We start from the raw sequence: 11,167 nt of genomic DNA, 5'->3' as shown, positions 1-11,167 counted from the left end.
TCCCAGTCACCCTCACTTCTCGGGTGGAGTGCATGCCACGTCGGACTAAAGCCCATGCTTTGGTGGCTTCTCTCAGTCATGCTTTTGTTTCTTGTTTTGACTTAGATCTTGCTGCTCTCTTACGCTTTGCCATACTCGTTCGGTCGGAATTGGATCGTGGTGTGCAGTTGTACCAAATATGAGGGATGTGTGAGGTTCGGATGAGTAATTGAGAGAGGGGGATGAGTTGGAAAGGAAGAATTTTTGCTTTGGGCTGCCGATCTGCAAGTATTCAAGCAGATCAAGAATGCCAACTCGTCACTGAGGTCTTCTCTGGCTATCGCAAGGGTATCTTTTGACTTCCACTTATGAAATGGGGCCATCAGAGGTACGGATGACATTGACCCATGAGGGCAAATATGGAGGCCTTAGCACTGCAGAATAGCTCTGCTCAGTCCTATCCTTCAAGCATCTTCACTGCCAGGTGAAGGTTGCGAGACAGACATCAAGTTGTGGTATACAACATGAATAGATAGAAGAGGCAGGAGACAGTGTGGGCTACCTAGGTACTTATATTAGAGACAATATCACACCGATAGACTTAGTATTCTGTACACTTTACCTAAACATGAAAGAGGTCCAGAAACCTTTGAAAAAAACATCATAGTATTGTCTTGCACCCAGGTATACTAGTAGTATACTATCTCTGTCCAGCTAATTAGAAGCTTTTCGTTCATAACTGGGACTATAGGTGAAAATCCCATGAGAGTTTATTCGGTCATTAATATCAGGGAGATCTTGGTTTCTGTCAAAATGAAGACGAAAGAATTGGCTTAGACTCCCTTCCTAGTCCATTTGATGTCCAGTGATATGTCAAACAAGATCTCGAAATATTACATGTGACAAAGCAAATAATGCAAGTTACGCTATATCGCATAAAGACACTACATTTATGAGCCATCTCCAAGATTGACTTGCGTTATTTCACCAACACATCCTGTCATCACACCTGGTATCGAGTCTTTTTGGGATGACCTCAGGTCTAGTTGCCAAACCATGACAGTTCATTCAATTCAAGCACAGCTCGAACTCCCAGATCTCCTGCCTGGTAGCCAACTCAACGACCCTCATCTGACTGATGATCTTGCAGAATATTCGGCCGAAGAGAGCAGATCTGTTCTACCCTACCTGATGGAAAAGAGTCCAGAGTCTCGAGATCTCAGTGATATGAGACAGCAGGTCAATTATACCGACCTCAGATATCATGAACATAATTCTGACAATCCTGCTGACAGGGATGGGAAGCCCCCGAGCCCAATCAATACTTCGCGAACGTCCTTCGAAATGCGGATGAGTCCGACGAAAATACGGCTGCTTACTTTCATAAGTTTATGAGCACAACCGCCCGCGAGTTTGATAAAGCCACCAATGCCTTAAAAGTCCAACGAGTTGATTCAACCCCACCTGCCATTCTCGACATGTGTATGACCCCAGGTGCATTGCTCGAGATAGCATTGAAAAGGAACCCAGGCGCACGCGCTCTCGCTTTCAGCTTGCCTGTCTCCTGTGGAGGTTATAAGACTAGTCTGGCAAGCAACTTAAATACCAAGCGAGTATTTCTCGATTTGACTATGCTTGCTGCCGACATGGGCGTAGACCAGATCCCCGAGGGCCATGAAGATGCTGAGAACTTTCTACCCCAGCAACTTGAAGAAGGTCAGCTCTTCGATTTGGTCATATGTGACGGCCCGGTATTGAGGCAACATTCAAGCGCCCCCTACGGAGAGAGCCAGGGAGCAAGAAGAGTGGCGATCACGCAGCTCGCTCTGGGTCTCCAGCACCTTAGACCTGGTGGCACCATGATCGTTCTTCTTCACAGACTTGAAACATGGAACACCGTCAACCCCATTTGGGAGTTTCATAAGATCTCGTCAGTTCGGCTTTTTAAGCCAAAGTCATGTTACACCAAGCGATCGACTTTCTACATGGTTGCTACCAACGTTGAAAGTCAACGCCCAGAGGCTATCGAAGCGGTCAAACTGTGGAAGAGAATCTGGTGGATGGCGACGTTTGGGTCCGATGAAGAGTACGGCAAAGTTCTTTTGGACGAGGAATCGTCCGTAGAAACATTGCTGGAGGACTTCGGGCCGGAACTCGTGAATTTGGGCAAGGCAATATGGAAGACAGAGGCGGATTCCCTAGCTAATGTACCATCCGTGAAGAAGCCAGAGTGACCAATGGAAAGAGAAGGGGAGGCTGAGATGTAATCTCGGTAGATGAGGCAAAAGGCCTTCAAATGGACAACTTGCCATTAGACGATCGATTTGAATTGACTATTGCTACTAGCTCACTGGTTCTCAGCGTGAGGACTATTTAGCTTTAGACTTCAAACAAAAAGACCATGAGGTCTACAAGGGTAAATATAGGTGAGCCCAAACTCATCGAGTAAGATAAGCATTCGAATATAGAGAGTCAAAAATGTCTCACACTCAACGTTCCCCGTTTAGTTTCGCAACTCTGCTCACAGACTTTTGTTGCCTTCCAAGGTTTTCGGTTGTGTTTTGTCAACAAGCCCACTTGTTGGCACCTGGGAAGATGCCAGGCGTCAAGCCGCACTTACTCAGAGTAAGCCGCACCTATTCAGAGCCCTGGTATGGCAGGCACAACTTCACCTCTTGACAGCTTCATCTCTGGCTTCTCCCTTTGGCATCGTCATAACCTGCTGATACATAATGACTGTCTCCGGCTTCGTCTGGCTTTCCTTTCTATTCTGTCTGATCACTCTCATATTCCTTGTCACCTAGTAAGTTCTTCTTTGCCATCTTCCAGCACTTTCCTCGCGGACTCTGCTAAGACCTTCACAGCCGATCACCTAGCCTCACGGGTCTTGCGGTAGGACTTGACCAAGAAACGACTCCTCTCATGTCCCCACCAGTCGACAAAGAGTGCGTCGAACAAGTCTACAAATATCTTTTCGAAAATGCTACGTACATAATTGACGCCTGTGGATGGATATTTATCCGGTTTTACATCGCCTGGCGTGCTGCCAACATAGTTATGGACGAGGTTTTCAAGCCCATCGTCAAGTCACTTTACCAAGAAGGCCTATAGGTAAGTCTATTTGATTGCCCTAAATTTTATCTTGAACATACAAAGCTAATTACCGTCTCAGGGCGTTCTGTCGGTATTGGTTCCTGGTGAGACTACAAGTAGTAGGCTCAGGAAGCAGAAAGGAGAGAGTTGTATTGGGAAGAGAGGAAGCGACCTTCCACTACAACTATCTGGCTACCAGAGGGTGAGGACCTAGACCACATGTGGGGTCTCTACCATAACAGTTCCGAAATGACCGGCCCCGATGAGCCACCGGGCACTACAGCATTCCTTCGCCAACCTCTACCAAATGCGAGAAATTTGATCACACGGGCCATTACGAACTTCTTTTGTGTGTATTCATAAATGCAATCGCAAGTCATTAAGCAACTGCTACAAGGAGAGAGCTTTTCCTGCAAGTTTAAAGGAATGGATAGGGGGTCCATACAATTTCTGTGATACAATTCGATGGTTATCCCTGTAGAGGAGCCGATTCTACACGTTCCGCAAAACTTCGTTATATGAGATACGAGTTTTCTTGTAGTCCTGTCAGCCCAAAAAAGTCTCACGTAACAACCTTGGAACCCCCATATCATCCCCGCAAAACCATCCCATGCCCCCACGCCCTCTTATCGGTAAACCCCACAACTCGGCTCATATAAATCCGCCGTTGATACCCCTGTTCACTCTGTTAAGTCAAAGATGGATCATTCTCTGCAAGACCACGCTTCCTATATTGGCCGTCCGGTCTCGGAACTTCCGACCCCAGCTCTCATCCTAAGTAAGCCGGTGCTGGAGCGGAACACCCAGATTTTGTTGGAAGATGTCAAACAGTTGGGAATTGAGTTCCGGCCCCATATCAAGACCCTCAAGGTACCGCTTCCGCTTCTACACGGTCTTGGCTTTCAAGCAATGTATTAACTGCATTGGGCTTGTAGTGCACCGAGGTCACGCGCATGATGCTGGGCGACGGCTTGCACCGTCGGATCGTGGCATCGACACTAGCCGAGATCCGGGGTTCGTTGGATCTTGTTAAGGAAGGCAAGATAGACGAAGTGAGTCACATTGACTATTTTCACAATGAAAGGAAATCAGCTAAAATCATAACAGTGTCTGTACGGCCTACCCATCTCGGCCAGTGCCCTACCTTTCCTCGAGACTCTAAACAAATCCCTGAAGATTATCCTTATGGTCGACAGCGAGCAGCAGATAGATCTCCTCGAAGCCTACGCTGCCAAATCATCTTCTCCCGTAGTACCGTGGCCCGTCTTTATCAAGATCGACGTCGGCTCCCAGCGCGCCGGAATGACCACACACTCACCATGCCTCCCAAGATTAATCCAGCGCATCGAGTCGTCGTCTGCAGCCACCGTCTACGGTTTCTACTGCCATGCCGGGCACTCATATGCATGTCGCACTGAGGATGCCGCCGCCGCAGTACTCCAGACCGAAGTCGAGGGTGTAGTGGAAGCCGCCAAGGTCCTGGTAGACGGCAAGAACGATAGACGGATCGTGGTGTCTGTGGGATCAACACCCACAGCACATGTGGTGAAGAGACTCCAAGGCGCATTACCCGAGGGGATGGAGTTAGAGTTGCATGCTGGTACGTTGTGATCCGTGGCAACTACGTAAAACCTCAGAACCACCGCATGAAATCGCAGACATACTGACATAGGGGCTAGGAAACTACCCGGCCAACGACCTTCAGCAAGTAGCGACCTCGCTTGTGGAACCGACGCAACAGGCGGTGCGCATCCTCGCCGATGTCTGCAGCGTATATCCCGACCGCAACGAGGCGCTTGTCAATGCGGGAACTATTGCACTTTCGAAGGAGACCGGAGAGTTCCCCGGGTTTGCGGTTGTCGTCGATCGGCCCCAGTGGAGTGTTGTGCGGATGGCGCAGGAACATGGGATCCTGGGGTGGACGGAGTCGGATCAGACGAGCAGGCTTATTGAGAAGACGGGGTCGAAGTCTAGTGATGGAGAGAAGGTGGAGGCTGCGTTTGTGGTTGGTGATAAAGTTTTGCTGTATATTCAGCATGCTTGTATTACGGCTGCTATGCATTATGCTTACTATGTCGTTGATGAACAGGATATTGTTAGGGAGACGTGGGTTCCATGGAAGGGGTGGTGAATTCTAGGGGCTCTTGATGCTTCTATAGAGTGGCTGCTGGTCTCTTTTGTATATGTATATTGGATCCTTTGTACATAACAAGAGCTACGTATGTATTAGTATTGGAGAAATTGATCAGCAGACCAGAATATCGAGAAAGTCCAACAGATCAGAAAGGCTAAGGGGACTACCATGAAGTGCCCGAAATTGAAATGCATTTACATCGATCAATACAATTACTGAGATTAGATTAAAAATCCGATAGATCATGATCATGAATTGATTATGAAGGAGTAGAGAAAATTTCAATGAATCAAGATCCTCAAAATGGGAAAGAATCACTGCCTTGGCAAACCGAATGGAAGAGTAAGACGTGGATATCTTGCAAGCGAGCCCATAACCAACTCCATCAAGAGGTATAACTAAAATTAAGACGAAGAAGTAGGAGGGAAGAAAAAGTATTATGCACAGGTGAAGAAAAGTGAATGGGTATCATGCAGAATTGACTGGAAAAGGACCCGTCCGGACGTGTCGCAGCTCGACTGATTTGCGTGGCCGATTTTCTTTCTGTCGTTGGTATCACGAGGTCCTTTGTTGAGATGGGACCGAAAATGGCAAGTGAACAAGATCAACTCCATGAATGAAGAAAGAGGGATGAGAAATTATGGTAAAACGTAAAAGGCGTTGTGGTTGGGGAATTTTTCGATTGATCATGGGAATCGTTAAGTCGTAATGGAGAACGATAATCAAGATAGCTTAGCTGATTAAAACATGTCGATATTTTTGATGTTTTATTGGCGGGAAGAGTCAATCGAAGGGGCGCGAGAAGGGACGCGCGAGGGAATAGGCGAGGGAGCAGGCGATTCCCCAGTGACGAGATCTTCGGTGGTAAAGCGCGGCAATCGGTTGTGCGTAGAGCCATGAGTAGTAGATCGATTGGAGGAGAGGGTGGAAGAGCGAGTAGAACTGCTGTCCAATCGCAAGGAGTCTATGCGCTCCAGGTCTGCGTAGTCAGGGAGAGGAGAGCCGTTGTAGTCCTCAATGAAACTGTGCGCGCCAGAGGGCTTGGTGTAAGAGGGAGGGCTGGCCGGGACGTCCTCATAGATTGGAGGCATCTCCTCATCCCAACTAATGCCAAGACCACCACGCTGGGTAACGTGGAGGTGGAACTGCATGCGAAGCACGCGCGCGGCACCAGTTGGAGTAATTAGACGTGTATTGCCATTAGGGCAGAACTCCTCGGCCACTATAAGCTCGATGACAAGGTTGTGCTTGACTTCCAAACCGCCAGGGGCATCCATGTCGCAGACGGCGTTGGCAGCCGGGTTGATGTTCGCATCGAACTGCATGGTGATCTCACCGCCAGCGGTATCAAAGTCGGTCTTCCAGCCTGTCTTCTCCTCGTTGTGGCCGATAACGCGAGTCTCCTGGTGCAAAACACCTTTGCCCTCGCCACCAATCTTGTGAGCGTGCTTCTGGCATGCAGTGGACACAATCTTCTGTTGCTCCTCAATGCGCCACATCATCTTTCGAAGACGCCAGCGGGTCTGGGTTTTTTCGCCCTTGTCGACCACGCCGCTCAAGGTCATCTCTACGGGAAAGTGTCCGATGGGATAAACGACGGAAGGCAGCACAATGCGGCCAGTGAGGTTGGTTGGAGGAAAGATGCGGATAGAGGACTTGTCTGGCCCGGGAAGCAGAGAACGATTGATGTCCAGAGGCAGCTTGAGGCTATATTCCTCTCCAGTGACGCTCTGCGCATGCGCCAGCAGGAAGTATTCGACCTGGCCCAGTACGCCATTGCAAGAAGCAGGAAGGTGGCCAGGGAACAAGTAGCTGAAAGGGAAGTCATGGTCCCCGCTATTGAGGTGAAGGTCTTCGGTGATGAAGTTCCACTGGGTCAACTCTTCGGTGCGAGTAGCGCAGTTGGAGCAGTGATTCGAGACAGGCTTCTTGGTGCTTGTCTTTGAGATGAGGCGTACATCAAACTGGCTCAAGATAACTCCGCCAGTCAATTCAGAGACTGCGATGCGCAAACGTCCAGAGAACAGCGCGCCAGTAGAGCTGGCAGGCGGGCCATAACAAACCAGTGGCGGTGACTCGATCAAGACATCCAGCTTCGCCGCTGGCGGGTGCACTTCATGGCTGGAGCGTTCCTTAGAACGTCCTGCGCGGCCCAAACTGCGGCGCTTCTCTTTGCTATGGTCCCGGAGAGGGTGAATCAAGTGATCCATGGAGAAGGATAGACGGCGTTCGGGGGATCGTGCGCGCTCTGACTTGTGAGCTGGCTTCTTCGCATGTCCGGGGATTTCATTGACGGAGACGGTTGAGGAGTTGTTGGAGTGGTTAGGAGTTGAGGTGACGGAGGAATGTAGTGAACTTGCGTTCCTAATCAGATTGGGGATTAGGCGGCCCGGCATATTGGCTCTCGATTATATTGTAGACGCTCAATCAGATGTGACAGGACTTGTATGTTCAAGAAGCAGTACGGTGGTGGAATAATTGAGAAGCCGAAGAAGCAATCCAACACATAATATGAGTCCCTAGAAGTATGTAGGGGAAGATGATCTGCAGAAGAAATTCAATATTAAGTGCGCAGCCCGCCGCTTTTGAATGGCAAGAACAATCATGTGCTAATTCACTGAACCCGTGGAAAACTAAAAAATGAAACCAAAAAAAAATGAAATTTCTTTTTTCTTTTTTTTTTCTCTTTGCTGTTCCCACTTGCCAGGTACCGGCGCATTCAATTAGAAAAATGAAAAATGAAAGAAAAATTAGCAAGTGGGGCGTGACACAGCGTCATAGCGGAGCCTGACAGTACACATACACTGTAATGACATCCAAAAATACACTGCATTCGTGATCTTACCCCTCTAAGGTCCTATTTTCGATGGAATTGTTTGTTATTCTGAGATCATCCTATTCTGCCAAGTCGCAATTCTACCCGTGGACACCTCATTAAAGCATGGCATCGTCTCATCTTTACATGTCGGGTAGCGGGTCTGATGCCGAGACAAAGATCCCCAACTTTTATTGTTAGATCGACTATGTTGTACTCCGTGCTGTACGATGTATTCCCAATGTTGGAATATACCTAGGTACGTTGAATGATATATAAACTCTGCCATCGCCTGACTTGTCGGCATCTACCCCACATCTCAAATAATGTGTCGACATCATGCTTCGATCACGAAGGAACCATCAATAAATTCCAGGCTAGAGCCCATCAGGGCAATCAATGGGAGCACATGATGCCATTGTTGGCTCCAGCCCTAGCGTAGAACGACCGTGCGCAATGACTCACGTACCCACGATGTATATACTCCGTACCGGTTCGGCTTAGCCGGTCGGATAGGTTCTGCGATGGTCTACTCGGCTTGGTATACAGAGTGCATTGGACTTTGCTTATGTAGCATGTGAAGTTTGCCAGCGGGGTTCAATCAATCTATAGGCTTGAGACCTCGCAATATAGCCAATGTGACCAATAATAGGATCGTCCGTACTTGTGTTAAAGGAACCTTGGAGGATACCCCGGCTTTAGATTATCAAGCACTTCATGGTCCTATAGGACACACGGAGATGTGTCCGATGAGGTGTGACTCCCAGCATCTTGATCTTGGAAGTGACACGACCTGCAGACATCATTATATTGTATTGTTCCATTACTACCTTTACATTTCCAGTTTCTAGAATATTCATTCATCCTGTTAATACTCTGGGTTCTTTGTCCAATACAGAGCTATACAATTTACATCAGATCCAAGGTTAGACTAAGCCATCACGTGGCGTGATGGCGTAGAATGATAGTAATGGACTGCAAAGTGGAGTTGTCCAGACCCAGGTAAATGACAAACAATACCATACTGGGCCATTACCATACCGGCCATCATCTCTTCTAGAGGATCTTCGACTAGCGCCTCTTTAAATAAAAGTCCGCCTTTCCGCATCGGGACAACAAAACGCGATGGAAAAGGACCCTTCGCGAAGCTCCACCCGGAGAAAAAAATCTTTTTTTTTTTTTTTTTTTTTTTTTTTTTTCACTTGACCGCCTGAAAACTAGTCGTTCAGTCGTCTGATCTATGACTTACGCTTAGGAGGTACGCATTCCCTTCTCGAGGCCACGGCGCTCGCCTATTCCGCCCCTACCCCGCACTGCAAGGCTTGCATTTTGTGGGGGATCTAAGCAATTGCGAGATCTGTGAAACCTCCTTAGAAAAAATTAAGAGCGACACAAGTGAAGTTGTCAAAATAGCAGTATATATAGTACGATATACAAATGATCAACATCCCAAACAAAAGGTTCTAGCCCTTCTACTGTCAAGATATGCTCCGTGCTCACAAGGTGCACCCCCTGACGAATCACCATCCCTGCTGCGCACACTAATTACCTAACAGCAACAGCATCATCAGCAGTTAACCGCTCACACTCACCTATAAGCATCGGCCTCGCACGCAGGGTGCCCAGGTACTGGAGCTGCAGCACAGACACGTTGTGTGCATGCAGGGAGCTTGAAGAATTGCGGCTTGTTTGGGCTCGTGCGTCGGGTTACGATTCCTGACTCACCCACTATGGAGCCGAACATAGTAAATGTTTCCTCGGAGCTCTATAGTGAGCTGAGGGGATTGATCACGCCATGGCCTGTGTTTTGTATCTGTATCGGGCTTGAAGACGCGGGTGCGGTGATTCCATTCCGGTTTCTTTTTGCAAGCCCGGGCACGTCAGCTCTTGATGCATCAGTAATTTGTGTTAGATAGATCGATCTGAGTAGGTCAGCTACATTGGATATTGCGCAACATTGTCCTGATCTAGATAATACTAAGTACGGAGTAATGATAGAGCTATCCCTTTTTGGATATTATATGAAGTAGGTCCATACTATCTCCTTTCTTTCTTTTCTCCCCGGACTGGCTGCAAGAGGTATACCAGTGTCGAGGCTAATACCATTATGGTTAATATTCTCGATCAACGGCTTGGAAGTCACGACCGCAAATCACTGGCTGTCGTCAGCCGGCTCGTCGGATGGACTAGCCAATAATTGTTGTTAAAAGGGGATGTCGGCAAGCGTCTCAGGCGAACTTCCTGTTTCGGGGCGATCTCGGATTGCCCCTCCGATCTGTTTCCGCCAGTACGGAGTATGTTGTATATGGCCCGCCTTTTTATTTTTCCGCTTTCTTCGACATTGAATTGCTTGTCGAATTTGGTTACTTTGACTATTGAGAAAGGGTGCAAAGTACATATCGCGGAGAAACGTGCTGCACACATTGAGCCATATACCACATGAGAATAACGCCATTTCGTCATAGTCAGAAGTGTACCTAAGCAGTCATGTAGATCGTGTAACTTCGTACGGAGTACTACGTACAACCAGTTACATACTTCCAACTTTTCCAACATGTTTTTAGCGTCTATAAATGGCGCCATTTTGAAAACCGCAAAACTAAAGCTAAAACTAATTGAAATCCAATAAATACATGATAAAAAATAGTTCCGCATGGATGGCCCGCTCTCCGCTTAAGCGCGGGAAAGCAGAAAATTTCTGTCGGTCACCCACTCCGAACTTTATACTCGGCCCGTCGCAACGTGATCTTTAGCCTCACCTCTCACGGCCCGCTATGGTAACTCTCATCCTTGGTTCAGATTCTGCCCTGGGCGTTTTTTCCCCCTTCTCCTGGCTTAACTGGAGAAAATATATACACCGCTCTATACCGCGCTGAAGAATCGCCCCCACCGTCGATGGGGCGGAAACCGTAGTTTCGATTTTTTCTAGGTTATGTATCGGAGGCCGCCGTCTCTTGGGGTAATAATTAGCTAAACATTAGCTTGGCAGCGAGACGATCCTTATGAGAACCGGCCCGTTACCCGGTATGATAGTGCAATGGCTTCGATTTGGCTGGCGGTGTGGAAAGGCTGCATGTATTGTAGCTGTCGAGCCAGGCTCGTCTATCAAAATCAAGGAAATATGTTGGTTTTATAGTTGACCAAGG

General features: G+C 48.1%; 4 protein-coding genes across 4 annotated transcripts; 3 read left to right on the top strand and 1 right to left on the bottom strand.

The window, feature by feature from the left end:
- Positions 1 to 1,035: 1,035 nt before the first annotated feature.
- On the top strand, positions 1,036 to 2,213 carry N7525_006919 (uncharacterized protein; the record flags this gene model as incomplete). Its single annotated transcript, XM_002567432.1, has 2 exons — positions 1,036 to 1,218; positions 1,275 to 2,213. The coding sequence occupies 2 exons, from the start codon at positions 1,036 to 1,038 to the stop codon at positions 2,211 to 2,213; spliced, it is 1,122 nt and encodes a 373-aa protein (XP_002567478.1).
- Positions 2,214 to 2,711: 498 nt separating this feature from the next.
- On the top strand, positions 2,712 to 3,090 carry N7525_006918 (uncharacterized protein; the record flags this gene model as incomplete). Its single annotated transcript, XM_061213868.1, has 2 exons — positions 2,712 to 2,782; positions 2,844 to 3,090. 2 exons carry the CDS (start codon positions 2,712 to 2,714, stop codon positions 3,088 to 3,090), a joined length of 318 nt encoding a protein of 105 aa, XP_061068299.1.
- A 681-nt stretch (positions 3,091 to 3,771) lies between these two features.
- Positions 3,772 to 5,203, top strand: N7525_006917 (D-serine ammonia-lyase DSD1; the record flags this gene model as incomplete). The annotated part of the gene is made up of 4 exons (XM_002567431.1): positions 3,772 to 3,942; positions 4,008 to 4,124; positions 4,180 to 4,672; positions 4,752 to 5,203. 4 exons carry the CDS (start codon positions 3,772 to 3,774, stop codon positions 5,201 to 5,203), a joined length of 1,233 nt encoding a protein of 410 aa, XP_002567477.1.
- Positions 5,204 to 5,973: 770 nt separating this feature from the next.
- On the bottom strand, positions 5,974 to 7,602 carry N7525_006916 (alpha-arrestin; the record flags this gene model as incomplete). Its single annotated transcript, XM_002567430.1, has 1 exon — positions 5,974 to 7,602. One exon carries the CDS (start codon positions 7,600 to 7,602, stop codon positions 5,974 to 5,976), a length of 1,629 nt encoding a protein of 542 aa, XP_002567476.1.
- Positions 7,603 to 11,167: the final 3,565 nt, after the last annotated feature.

The sequence above is a fragment of the Penicillium rubens genome (assembly GCF_028828025.1).
Source record: "Penicillium rubens strain IBT 27055 chromosome Unknown utg000003l_segment0_segment0, whole genome shotgun sequence".
In the NCBI taxonomy this organism is placed as follows: Eukaryota; Fungi; Ascomycota; class Eurotiomycetes; order Eurotiales; family Aspergillaceae; genus Penicillium; species Penicillium rubens.
This window is presented reverse-complemented; position numbering and strand designations above follow the sequence as displayed.